The sequence below is a fragment of the Parasteatoda tepidariorum genome, chromosome 4 (assembly GCF_043381705.1).
Source record: "Parasteatoda tepidariorum isolate YZ-2023 chromosome 4, CAS_Ptep_4.0, whole genome shotgun sequence".
NCBI classification, from domain to species: Eukaryota; Metazoa; Arthropoda; class Arachnida; order Araneae; family Theridiidae; genus Parasteatoda; species Parasteatoda tepidariorum.
Genome location: NC_092207.1, coordinates 36566191 through 36579863, shown reverse-complemented (window position 1 = coordinate 36579863; position 13673 = coordinate 36566191). Strand labels below are relative to the sequence as shown.

Sequence of the window (13673 nt, the reverse complement as noted above, 5' to 3'; positions counted from 1 at the left end):
GGGGTACGCGTACCGCACTTAAGTGTGGTACGCGTACTGAACATAATTGAAATAATGCAAATTTTGTTTTAGTATAATATCTTCATATTTAAGGAACTTAAATAGAAATAATGCCTTATAAAATTTTCATGTGATCAAATACTAAAATCTTGTAAAATTATAAATATATTATAAATCAATTCAAATTTTATTTTTTGAAGAGATGAAAACGAAATCTTTGCTTTTTTGGGCAGTAATCAACTAAAAATAAATCTGTTTCCTCAAAACTTCAAGATATTTTTCTGTTAACTATTTAAAAAAAAAAAAAAAGCTCTTTCCGACCAGAGCTAACACAAAAACGAAGAATAGCTTCAATTTTTATTTCATTCTTTTTTATCTTCTCAGATTGGTTGCTTAGCAACGGAGTATTTCTCCCTTGTCTACCACGCGGCCAGAATATGGTTACATTTAATTTCTAATTCTGCTATGGCGAACGATAATTCTTGGCCTATCTTTCTGGGACGAAGCCAAATATATAAAACTTCCCAGCACCCTAAATTTCGATCCAATAACTACTGGTGAACCCTCTCTACTTTTGTGGGTCAAGAATCCAAATATATATATATGAGAAAGTGCATTTATGAGCTTGCATAAAACATTTATTAATAAATGTTTTGTGCCGCATAATTAATAAGCATGTTTGAAATCATCTCTAGAAATTATTACGACTGACACTTAGTACACAAAAATCAAACCATTTGAAGGAAAGTTATTCAGGGTGGTATCTTATTGTTTTTTTTAGCTCACTGTATATTCTCATACAACTGCGAAGAGGAAAAGGGACGGAGAGACGGTCAAAACATGGAATCGGTCTTCTCCCCAGGTGGCATATTCAAGCGTTGCGATCGCAAATGACTCGCTAGAGATCGCAGATGAGTTTCAATATATATTTGTGTTTAAAATGGTTCTTGAGATGAGCAGACGTAGGTTATTAAAAACGGATCCAATGAAAATACAAACAAAGCAGAAGATACCTAACCTGACCAGTCCACTTCATTTGAAAGTTAAAAGGAGTTAGCCATAATTAATTACTTAATAAATCCAGGATAACTCATGATTAAAATTTACTTCGTTTGTGGTAAATATATTTCTTGCCTGTCATACTTCGCAATCGTTTGTCTTACTTCTGTTTACATTTGTTGGATAACTTCTTGCAACATCTAGACTACAACTTAAATCGTAATTTTTATTTAGATACTACAATGAAGCCTCTTATACCTCTGTATGTTGATCCATAATAATTTGACTACTTGTTTAAATGGACCATTTTATTATAGTCACATTAATGGTCATCTTACGCAGTTTTCAGTGTACTGTTGTTAGGCTGTTATATTGTAAAAAGAATATAACTGTTAACATTCTGTTAAAAAGAATGTAAACTAGTAAAATCTGAAAGAAACTATTTTTATTATTTTTTTGTAAAAATAATCCGCATTCTTTATAAAACATTAATAAAATTAAACCATTCAGGATTTATGCAGTAAAATTAATAATTTATTTAAATATTTAATTTTCAGTTATATTATTATCAATCTTTATAGCTAATTCAAATCTCTGCTGAAACTTTTTAATAGAAAACACTTGAAGTTTTTAAAAGGGCTATATTTTTTATTTTTCATCCTATTCTGCAAAAAAAAAAAAAAAAAGTCGAAGTAATTTAAGTTAGGACTAAATGGTAACCATTTTGTTATCTTTATAAAAGACAAAATGTTTTTAGTTATACTTTTTTGTTAGTTTTGCTTTACATGAGGAAATTGAATTTTTGTAAAGTGAGATACTTATTTTGCATAATTCATTATCTATTGTTAAAAAAATATAAGGATTTAACATTCTATACTTAACATAACTATGTTTATTTTCTTTGAAAAGGTTTTATTTATTTAAAAAAAGAAGAAAAAAAAGAGATTAAATAGTAAAAAAAAACTATTAGAGTTGAAAAACTTTTTTCTTCAGTTAAATTATATAAATATCTTATGATTAGCAATATTGGAAGAAAACTTAATTCCTAGTCCTAGTTATAAAATTTTCTAAAATTTTCCCACCTGTTCCACTTTGCTTCATAAACGCAATATCAGCAGAAAAATAAGCCAGAAGTTTGCTAAATCTCCTTAGGTTTGAGGAAGTTTATCTTTCTGAAGCAACTATGCAACTTTTGAGACAGTTCTAAGATTTTTTTGTAAAATAATCTTTATGTTTAATGAAAAGATTTTCATAATTATACCATTTAAAATAAATTTATGAAATAGAACAAATTAGGATTAAAAAAAAAAAAAGACTGGTGTATGTTTAAACCAGAAATTATGCTAAATGATTTTTCTTTTTACTTCATTGCATTTTCTTGCTATTTGAAAATGTGAAGAAAAACAATTTCTCGAATGCGATTATCTAGTTTTTTCTAGTAAAAAATCTTATCAAATCAAGTTATTTAACCATATTGTTTTCCCTGTGTTATAATAAGTTGTTTTTGACAAATAATTTTTTACTGGATTAGTTTTATTTTTCATATTAAAAGCACACATTTCTTTCTTTTTAGGTTACAATTGTAAATACATTTTTGCTACATGGACTGAGGAAATTGCTGAATAAGAACCAGAATCAGCTTCTGAATTAGCACATCACTTAACATCGATTTATAAAAATTTGAGGAATGCAACTTTTTATTATTCTTCATCTTTTAAATAATAATTTGATTTGTTGACTTTTTCCTGCAATCTTACCCAAGCTAACAAAGTTGCTTTAAAGATATTTGATTTTTCTTAGTCTTTCTTATTTGATTTGTCTAATTCTTTTTATCTCATAATTCATTTTTTTTTCTTAGTCTTTCTTATTTGATTTGTCTAATTCTTTTTATCTCATAATTCATTTTAAGTTTTTTATATATAGCTTTCCATGTACGTATGTTAGTTGTTTCGCATTTGGACATTTAATTTGACTTTTAAAACTATGTCAGATTTTTTAGCCTGTTCTATTACTAAAAATTATTCATCTTATATTACTGTTGTAAAGTATACTAAAATGTATTAACTTAATTTAAAATTATATATTTTATATCACTGTTGTCTGGAAATTATGCTATAAGTTTGCCTCATAAAAATGTTAGTCTTACGATAATAAGCTTTTTCTTCTCTTTCAACTAAATGCCCCAAATACTTGGTTGAAATAAACATTTAAAAAAATGTCAATTATTACTGCAGATGTCTCAGAAAGCCTTGATCAGAATATAATGAAATCCTATCCATGCAATTTGTGTAGTAGAAACTTCTCAAGTGAGGATCTTTTATCTAAACATTACTCTGTTCATACTAAAGAGAAACCTTATTCCTGTGATGTATGTAATAAATGTTTCTCACAAAAAAGTAGTTTAAATAATCATAATGTTGTTCATTATCGAGAGAAACTTTTTACTTGTGGTGTATGTAATAAAGGCTTTGTGCAAGAGAGTAGATTAAATGCTCATGTTAAAAGACTTCATAGATTGGATAATACCAATGAAGAACCTTATTTTATAGAAAAATGCAATGGAAGTTTTTCACTGGAAAAAAGTATCTTTACCCAACAGCTCCCTCATACGAAGGAAAAACCTTTTTCTTGCGAGAAATGTGACAAAAGCTTTTATAGAAAGAGTCATTTAAAAGTTCATATGCTTTTTCATACTGGTGAAAGACCTTTTTCTTGTGACATTTGTAATAAGGGTTTTTCCCGGAAAGGTCATTTAATAACTCATAATAGTGTTCATACTGGAGAAAAACCTTTTTCCTGTGAGATATGCGGTAAAAAGTTTTCCAGAAAGAGTAATTTAATCACTCATGTAAATATTCATACTGGAGAAAAGCCTTTTTCTTGTGACCTGTGTCCAAAAAGTTTTACACAGTTGGGAAACTTGAAACTTCATAGACTCATTCATACTAACAAAAAACCTTATTCTTGTGATATCTGTAACAAGCGTTTTTCAAAGAAACAAACTTTATTTTCACACATTCTTCTTCATACAAAGAAAAACACTGAGTCTTGTGACATGAGTACTGAGAGCTTCTCGCAAATGGAGAATGTTCAACAAATTAGTCAATTAGATAACTCTCATATTGTTCATATAAATGGAGCTAATTATTCTCCTGATCCTAATACTGGAGTTTATAATTCACATAATATGAATACTGAAGAAGATTTTTACTTTTCTGATATAGATTCTGGTGAAGATATAAATGATGAGTGAAAAATTTATTCTTAATTTTTTTCCATACAAATGAAAAATAAATTGTTAATAATTATAAACCTTGTGTAAAATATAATGATAAATGTTTTTGCTATGTTGAGAGTGGCCACAAAATGGGTTGGGTAATTTTATCAATCAGGAGAAAATCCGGGAATTTAACAACAAGGGAAATAAAGTAACTTGAACTTGTAGCACCTGAAAGTCTTATTTTTTTTCCAAAGAAATCGGTTTTGTAATAATTTTTTTTAAAAAAATAATTTTTTATTTTTAACTCTAATAGCAATTGCAAGTGTATTGTAATCTATCTGGGTGTGTAGCCAAAGTTACAAAAAATAAGCACTTTTTAAGCACTCAAAAAATATTTTAAAGTGATTTATTTTTAAAAAATATCATAATTAGGATACACTAATAAAACTTTTTTCTTTCTATTGCTGAAAGTTCTTATACATATATATAAATAAAAAAAATAGCAAAGTGATTACCGAAGACTTTAGATGATCATGATAAAATGACTCTATTCTGAAAAAAAAAAATTTTTTTTCATTATATTAGCCACCATAAAAACAATTTATGCACTATTTTAAATATATTTAGCATTGAGTTGCTCACCCTATTTTTTTAATTAATAATTACTTTATTTAGTTACATAAAAAAGTGAATTTTAATTCAAAATTATAATTAGTTTAACTATTATTTATAAAATAAAAGTTATATCAAGTGATTTAAAAAATTTTATTTATAAAAGCATATTCAACAAAAGATTAACAAGATTAATATAATTGATCATAGTGAATTTATAAAGATCTGTAAAAAATTGAGCAAATTAAGAAAACTTTAATAAATTCATATTACTAATGTAACTCAATGAATTTTATGAACTATTAAATTTTTATTGAAATTTGCTACTTGGTTAAGTATTTCTTTAATGAAATGATTAAAAAAACTTTCATTAATTTTAAAATGTAAATAATAAGTATTGAAACTAAACATTTTTGTCAGGAGTAAATTATTATATGGTCCCAACACTCATAATATTTAACAAATATATTATGTGAATCTTTTATTTCAATTATTTTTAAATTAAATCATTGAGAGATGAATTATGGTTTTTTGGAATAAAAAAACCTGAATTATATAAAATTTTTTGCTGTATTTCAAATTAAGAAAGCTCCTCACTTCATATTTTTGCTAAAAATCTTTCCTCTAAATATTGAATTTTTTAATAAAAGAACTTACTGAAAATTTGCACTGAAAAATTTTAAAGTAATACAGTATATAAAAGCAATAAGCATACAAAATTAGGCACTTTCCAAAACACCTACAATACCTTTTCAAAAGCACCCACAAGAGCTTTTTAAAACAAAAATCGAAAATGAGCACTTTTTTAAAATGCTACGCACGCTTTTTAAGAATCAGACACAACTAAAAAAAAAAAATTTCATTTATGCTCAGTTACAAAAATCAAGAAAATTTAATTCTTGAAAAACCAATGAATTTTTTTACTGTGTTTGTGGTCATCCTGCTTATATTATCTCTCTGGCTTTCTTTATACTGCAGAATTTTTTTTATAGGTTAGTCAATGTTTTGTTAATCATTCTTTTTTTAAATATTGGTAAAAACAAACTTATTGGTAGCCTTGCTAGTGCTGTAAATAACATATATTTTTGTCTCATGCTTTGTATATCATTGTTGGAGGATTTGATTTCATAATTTATTGGTAAATAAGAATTTTTTTCCACAAATAATTTATCTTATTAATAGTCTTGGTAAGGCTTTGAAAAACTTATATTTCTTGCATGATTTACACTGTAGATTTTGGAATCTGCATAGCTTATGACTAGGGACAAGATTTGTTTTATCTTTAGTTCATATTCCACAATTCTTTTTTATTTTAAAGGTTTTTTCATCAAACTACGAAGTCCTATATCTGGATGTCTGTTTACTGGAAACCTCTATTTTCCAGATACTTTTTTACAATCAAAATAAAAAAAACCTCATTTCCTTCTTCAAAAAAAAAAAAAAGTGTTTTTTCCCCCCTCTACTTTTGCAATTTGTTAAAGAAGATATTAATAAAAAATTCTTTTTCTTCTATTCTGATGCATGGATATTTAATCTGCTTTAATCACTAAAAGAATTGTTAAAAAGATTATAAGTGTTGTTCATAATATGTTGTTATGCACTAAAAGAATAATATGTTATTGAATAATATATGTTAAAGAATAATATGTTGTTGCACTAAAAGAATTGTTAAAAAGATGAGAGCAGTTAAAGAAAATCAAACTTGGGTGAGAAGAATAAACTATAGTTAGTCCATGGAGGGAGCTTATCTCGCCACAAAGTATGAGGTCATCTGCTGCTATAGAAACAAGAAATAGCACATTTCATAGAGAGGAGCTTCTCTCTCTCTCCCCCCCTCCTGATTCCCTTTCTCTTGCTGAACCAACCTAAAATCTGCGTTAAATATTGACCCAACATCCTTACTTAAAATATTGTAACCATAGTCATCGCCACTAGTCAAGACGAATGCCAAGAGAAGTTCTTTCCATAGACAGACTGTATGAATATTATGAAGCTGAATATTAATAGTGTATAGAAAGAACACCAAGAAACATGCATTGTTTCCCTTTAAATTATGTATGTTTTTATTTACAAAATCTACTCAATTCTGTACCTTGTTTTATATAATTTTTTTTTTCAAATAAGATTAATTTTTTTTTTATCTCATTATCTTGCCAGGTAATTCTTCACATCAAATTGAAGAGAGAGAGAAACTTGTTTTTATTCATGAAAGTTCAAATTGTGGCCAGGCCACTTTCATTTAGTTATTTTTCAAACTATAAAAAATAAAAAGGTTGTATAAAATTGAAGTTAATCATCGTCAACTTATTGAATAACATATGTTATAATGTTTGCCTGTTAAAATCCTATCATTCGGAAAAATCTATTTTTCGTACTTGCTAAGTCCCGACGATTTCAGATACGGGACTTTCCACCATAGAAAAGTGAGTTAACATATTATAAACAACGCTTATAAAATTTACGTATATTTGACAAAAATTAATATTTTATTGTTTTCTTTAAATGTTTCACTGATTGTAAAATAATGTGAGATTATAAGGTTATTCCCAAATGCGTAAACTTGAATTTTATTAGTTAAAATTATATTTGAAAATGTATTAAGTTATGTGTTTATTAACAATAAAACTTAAGTTTTAAATATTAGAGTTGTGTTTTAAAAAAAATCTTTTACCGCCTGTTTTTTGACATTCTAAAATTCTTAGATTGTAGAGGATTTCAGCATCACAGAATTTAGAGTTTGCTTTGCATTAATTGTCGGACACTGTTTTTATACATTGTATTGGCAAGAAAAAAAATTTCTTTTGTTAAACAAAGTTGTTTAATATACTATAAAATGTTTTGCTTAAGTTGAAGATATAATTTTTATGATACTTATCTATGAAGGATTTCAAGCCTGCTCTTAGTGACTGAATAATTAGGCCTTATCTTTTAACAATGAATAATTTACCATCCAAAAAAAAAAAAAAAATAATTGACTTGAAAATTATCCTACATAGAAAACCTCCATTTTCTGGTTTGGCGAAATAGAGTACCTTTTAGTATTATCAGTGTATTCGTCCTTTAAATTACTATTGTTATTGTATACCAAATAATTATATTATAGTTCGAAAAAAAAAATCCTTGATTTAAAGTATTATTGTAACATGCATATAAAAATAAAAATTTTTTGAATTTATTCATTTTAATTGTGTTTTTTTAAGACTTAATTTCCAAATTGTTTTAGCATTAGCTAAATAACAGTCTCTGCTTTGCAATAAGTTTTGACATTTTGTTAATCTTTTTAAAGCTAGGAAACTGTATGCACACCATAATTGATCAAATAAGGATAGCAATTAAGTTTCACTTTTTAAAATGTTGAATTTTAAATTAAATTACATACATTTAGATTAACACATCTCCATAAAGCAGCGCAGAGAAATATATTTTGAAATCAAGCATTAGCATTTTTCTTCTATTCAGAACAAAAAACACTAGGTTATTACCATTTAATTTTCACTATGCTAACATTAAAATTTTAAGACAACTTTATTTCCATTTGCAAAAATTTTCTTCCTACTACATCTGTTATGGTTTTAAAAATTGTTTAGATTTTTCATGAAGATAAAACAGTGATCAAAAGTTTCGATTTGGCTAGTATTCAAATCTCATGTCCTGTTTAAATATGAATAGTTTCACGACTAATTATTTAAAATTATATATTAGTGCAGCCATTACAGAACAACCAGTATTATCTGCAAGCTAAAATAATACCTGTTGGTTTGAGTAAATATTCCAAAAATTTTAATGCTCCGCTGTCTGATATTAAACAAGTTACAAATCTATTAATAAAGCAATCTATTCGATTTATTGACTCTTTTACATTTCATTTAATAAAAAATTACTGAAACCTCTTACACCCGTATTCACCACTCCGAGTTAAATTCAAGAGTATAACTCGGGGATCGGAATATCCACAGTTCAGAGTTACTCTCGGATTAACCCTCGCTTTTTATTCTCCAACCGTTTTCAACAGAGGATTTCACAACTCGAGTTTAACTCTTGCAGGAAATATAACGAGGCCTTTGATTGGGCAAGGTAAAACCATGTGACTTTGTATATAATATAAACACGTGCTGTTGTATAATATAAACATGTTATTTGCTGGTTTCCAAATGCATAAAATCTTACAGCAGTTAAAACTTTTTCCGTTGGAGTTAAGGCATTGTTCCGATCTGTATCAGATTCCAACTTACTGCCAATTTTGGAGATCGTCGGTTTTAAGAAACGATATCTTTCAAAATTTCAACAGTTTCAAGAAATTCAAGCTCAAACGCAGCGATAGAATCCTCCATCTTGTTTGTTTACAAGCTCCTCGTGAATAGGTTACCCTCCGATAACTCGGCAAAAACGGAGGGTTACCCAGAGAGTCTGACCAGAGAGTTACCAGAACTGTCGATGAAATCTGCGAGTTTGGTGAAATTTCGGCTGGAGAATAACGTTTCGCACTAAACTCGTGATTTTACTCTTACCCATAGATTACCCGGAGGTAATCCGTGTTGGTGAATACGGGCGTTACTGGTTTGACAAGATGTGGACACACAGTAAAAATAATAGTTTTTAACATTCGGCCCAAAGCTGTCCTCTTAAAACTAGATTGTCTCTTAAATTTACCGTTAAATTTACCCTCCAAATGTATCGTATACTCAGATCATTTTGACCTGTAGGTAGATATAAAGGGTTAAGCAGTACTAAAAGCTTCAGAAATCGTCAATAAACAATAGCAAAACAAAGTTAACAACTTTAAATTATTGTTATTTATTATTTGTGGATTCATATTTTTAAAGTATATTTTTGAAAAAAAACAAACAGACTAATTAAAATACCTATACATAGGTTAGTTACATGATACCTATACATGAATAAAACAACAGTGTTTGCAGAAATGGTAACTGGTAAATTCAGGAATTAGTACATATTATTACCAATGTCGTTGATTTTCAAAAAAAAAAAATCATCATAGATGTTCAAGACTATTATAATTGTTAATCTTGCTTTAAGAATTCTCTTATAAAAATAGAAAAGAACTCACATAAGCCTTTTTTGATTTTATATACTTGAATCAGCAATTTATCCAGACCCAAGATCGAATTTCTTAAATAAAGCTGAACATTTAAAGAACTATTTATTGTCTACTTCTTAATAAAAGCCTTTATTGAAAACTAATAACTAAAATTAAATATAACTGAAAACCAAAATATAAAAATTTAATAAACATGCATAAAAAATGGTTAATCAAAAATAATTTAATATTAACAAATATTTTATTGCATAGCAACTGCACAAATTATTTACACCTGACTGCAAAATTACAGTAAAATTTTAATTTGCCTAGTGTTGTATTTAATGACTCTAGGCAATGTAAAACACATTTTAGCAGAATTTTCATATTTCTAGCTTAGAAACTAGAAAGTTTTAAAGAGAGAGTGATACAAATTCAAATAAAAATTTTAAACAATTACAAATTGATAAATATGTAACACAAAAATAAAATTGCAACATAAAAAGATTAAATTTTTTATGAATTTAATACTGTTGGTCCCAAAATTGTGGAGCCCTAACCACCTTTGGCCTAGCTGGAATGCTTTACTTTACGAATTTAAAAATTCAATCAAATTGGATAAAGTTTTGAATTAAAATGATTTTTAATGGCTCTGGTTATTTTTTGTTATTTCATAATCAAAACTTACATCATTTGAAATTACAAAAATTCTACTTGTTCAGTTAATGAAAATAGTTTGACAGTAAAGGAGAGTTTTGTGAGACATAGCCAATGGAAGACACTCAAAATTACTTCAGCTTTTAATACGTAAACAATAATTTGACAGTAAAGGAGAGTTTTGTGAGGCATAGCCAATGGAAGACACTCAAAATTACTCCACATTCATTTTAATATATAAACAATAATGAAAATAATTTGACAGTAAAGGAGAGTTTTGTGAGACATAGCCAATGGAACACACTCAAAATTATTTCAGCTTTTAACATGTAAACAATAATGAAAACAATTTGACAGTAAAGGAGAGTTTTGTGAGACATAACCAATGGAACACACTCAAAATTACTCCAGCTTTTAATATGTAAATAATGAAAATAATTTGACAGTAAAGGAGTTTTGTGAGACATAGCCAAAGGAAAATACTCAAAATTACTTCTGCTTTTAATATGTAAACAATCTGCCCTTTAACAATCCAGTTCATTCTTTATTAAATAATAACTAGAAGGCACACATCTTGCTCATTGTGTTTGCCAACTCCAGAATGCTGCAAACAGTTTTTTTACACATTGCTTCACAATTTGAGAACACAAAGCTGGCACAATAGATATTTTTATATTTTATTCTATCCTTGTATGTATATTGATACTTCTTTTTAAAATGAAGTTCACAAATGTGTAACATAGACATCGATGAAACCTATGATTTACAAACATTAAACATATAATGATTTTATGTAAACCAAATTATAAACTTCAGTGTTTGAAGGCATAACATATTATTCATACATAAACTCATAACACCTTACTTTATTCATACATAAACTTGAAACACCTTAATTTTAACATTAAGTTGTAAAATGAATAAAAAAAACTAAATAAAATGAGAAAAAGAAAAGCATAGATGGCCAATCTTCATTTATATAACTAATCTCTCTCCCAGAGTAATTATAGAGCATCATTAAAAACTAAAATATAGCTCTAAATTATTATTAAACCAGTATAATTTTATAAGTCAATGTAACAATAACATAGAACAGTTTGTTTTTATGAACTGTTTATAGTTAACCTTTTATTTCATCCATATTAATTCTATTTGCTTCAACTCTTCATTGTTCATATGAGAAAAGAATATTTGTTCAGAAATTTGTAAATATGTTTATTTAGGTGTTTATAATTATGACTGCTCACTCACTTGATATTTCAGGCCTCGGATAATAATATTGAAAAAATAAGACCTTTTTAGCCATGTAAGATAAATATATATATATATAAAAAATTAGATTATTTTGTCAATACTTGAAATAAATCTATAAGTAAAACAAATTATAACATTAACAAAAAATATTAGAAATATTATTTTGAGTTACTTAGGATACATTTTCACTGAATTCGACTCGACCATTCAGTCTAAATAACACGAATCAAATTCACAATTTTCTTATGAAAATTTTAGCTGAATTTTTGACTTAGTGAAAAAGTTTCATATGTAATATTCCAAACTGATATTTTCTTTAACAAATAAAAGCTTGACTAATTTTATTGACACTAAGATGTTTATTTGCCAATTATAAAAATAAAATAAAAAGAGGAAATTGTAATTTTTAAACTTTATGTCTATGATTAATACAAATGGAACTTGTATAACTTTTTTTAAATGCAATGTTTTCGACACTTTAACAATCCAGAGTGAGCTTCACTAGCCTCAGTTAAAAATCTCACAGGAAGATTTCCGTATCGTGATCTGTGGCAGAATAATCGCCAAGTCTTTGCAATTTCCAGGCATTGGCCCGTGAGGAACTTAATAAAAAAAAAAAACATCACAGAAAGGGACTAACTCGAATGATATTCTAGTGTGCCTACCACTACAAAATAGCAATTCCAATTCACTAGTATATAAGACATGTTAACTCGATTCTATGTTGGGGTACCTTTTCAGAGATGAAGGTTGACATTGACAATATCTACTCTCCCCATAATATAACCCATAACCTAAGATCTACATGTTTTTTTTTTTCAATTTTAAATTTCAAGTTTAAAATCTATTTAGCACCTAGGCGATTATAGTTGGCTCCACAGATCACGATACGGAAATATCTCCAATTTCACAAAAGATTCATTAAATATGTTTAAGAGTATGTAGAGCCAAAGTACTTCTTTTTGTATACTTTTTATCACACAAGCCACAAGAAAAAGGTTTTTCTTTAGTATGAACACGATTATGATCTATTAAATGACACTTGCGGGTGAAACTTTTATTACAAACAGTACAAGAAAAAGGCTTCTCCTTCGTATGTATTAAATAATGAGTACTTAAATAACACTTTCGAGAAAAGCCCTTATTACATAAACTACAAGAAAAAGGTTTTTCATCAGTATGAACACGGTAATGTCTCTTCAAATTATTTTTGAATGTAAATCTTTTAAAGCATACACCACAAGTATAAGGACTATTATTTGTACAGTGAACACTGCTAGTAGTTATAACTCCCTTTTGTGGTTCTACAGATGTATGAACAATTTCATGTAGAGTTAAACCACTTTCTAACCTGAATTTCTTGTTACATATGCTACACGAGTAGGGTTTTTCATTAGTATGAAAGAGGTAGTGTATTCTAAGGCACTTTTTCTTTCTAAATGACTTATTACATATGCAACAAGAGTGCAGATTATTATTTTTAGTGTGAGTAACACAATGAGCAGTTAAAGTCCTTTTATATTTATAACTCTTATTACATATAGTACAAACAAAAGACCTTTCATTTGTATGGGTAAGACAATGCCTTTTCAGAGAATGCATAGAAGATAATGTTTTGTTACACATGCTACAAGAGAGTGATTTTTTATTTGTATTGTAGGAACTATGTAATTCAACTTCATCATGATCAGTAGCATTATGATCAATTAAAGAACTTTTACTTGTGCAAGTTTTATCACATGTACTACAAGAAAATATCTTTTTACTATTAGTATGGTTTGCACTCATACTGAAGCTTTTTATAAGGTATACATAAAAACATAGATTATTTGTTAAATAGCTTAAAATTGGATTCAACGGGACCCCGATTCAACTATTTCCAAAGTAAAAAAA

At 27.4% G+C, this 13673-nt stretch overlaps 2 protein-coding genes across 4 annotated transcripts; one reads left to right on the top strand and one right to left on the bottom strand.

Annotated features, from left to right (window-relative positions):
- The first annotated feature begins 684 nt into the window (after positions 1 to 684).
- LOC122270056 (zinc finger protein OZF) lies at positions 685 to 8006 on the top strand. Of its 3 annotated transcripts, none has more exons than XM_043045953.2 (2): positions 685 to 1117; positions 2573 to 8006. In XM_043045953.2, the coding sequence occupies exon 2, from the start codon at positions 3215 to 3217 to the stop codon at positions 4250 to 4252; it is 1038 nt and encodes a 345-aa protein (XP_042901887.1). In that variant the 5' UTR covers positions 685 to 1117; positions 2573 to 3214; the 3' UTR covers positions 4253 to 8006. The 3 variants fall into 3 exon arrangements, with proteins under 3 accessions (XP_042901887.1, XP_042901889.1, XP_042901888.1); XM_043045955.2 differs by having other exon boundaries at positions 685 to 1218; XM_043045954.2 differs by lacking the exon at positions 685 to 1117 and adding an exon at positions 1147 to 1261.
- A 4695-nt stretch (positions 8007 to 12701) lies between these two features.
- LOC107453233 (oocyte zinc finger protein XlCOF6-like) lies at positions 12702 to 13568 on the bottom strand. Its single transcript, XM_016069971.1, has one exon. It carries the CDS (start codon positions 13566 to 13568, stop codon positions 12702 to 12704), a length of 867 nt encoding a protein of 288 aa, XP_015925457.1.
- Between the last annotated feature and the right edge of the window lie 105 nt (positions 13569 to 13673).

Excerpts from the sequence above, each read along its gene's own strand:
- LOC122270056 (XM_043045953.2), top strand. The coding sequence starts at position 3,215 with ATGTCAATTATTACTGCAGATGTCTCAGAAAGCCTTGATCAGAATATA.
- LOC107453233 (XM_016069971.1), bottom strand. The coding sequence starts at position 13,568 with ATGAGTGCAAACCATACTAATAGTAAAAAGATATTTTCTTGTAGTACA.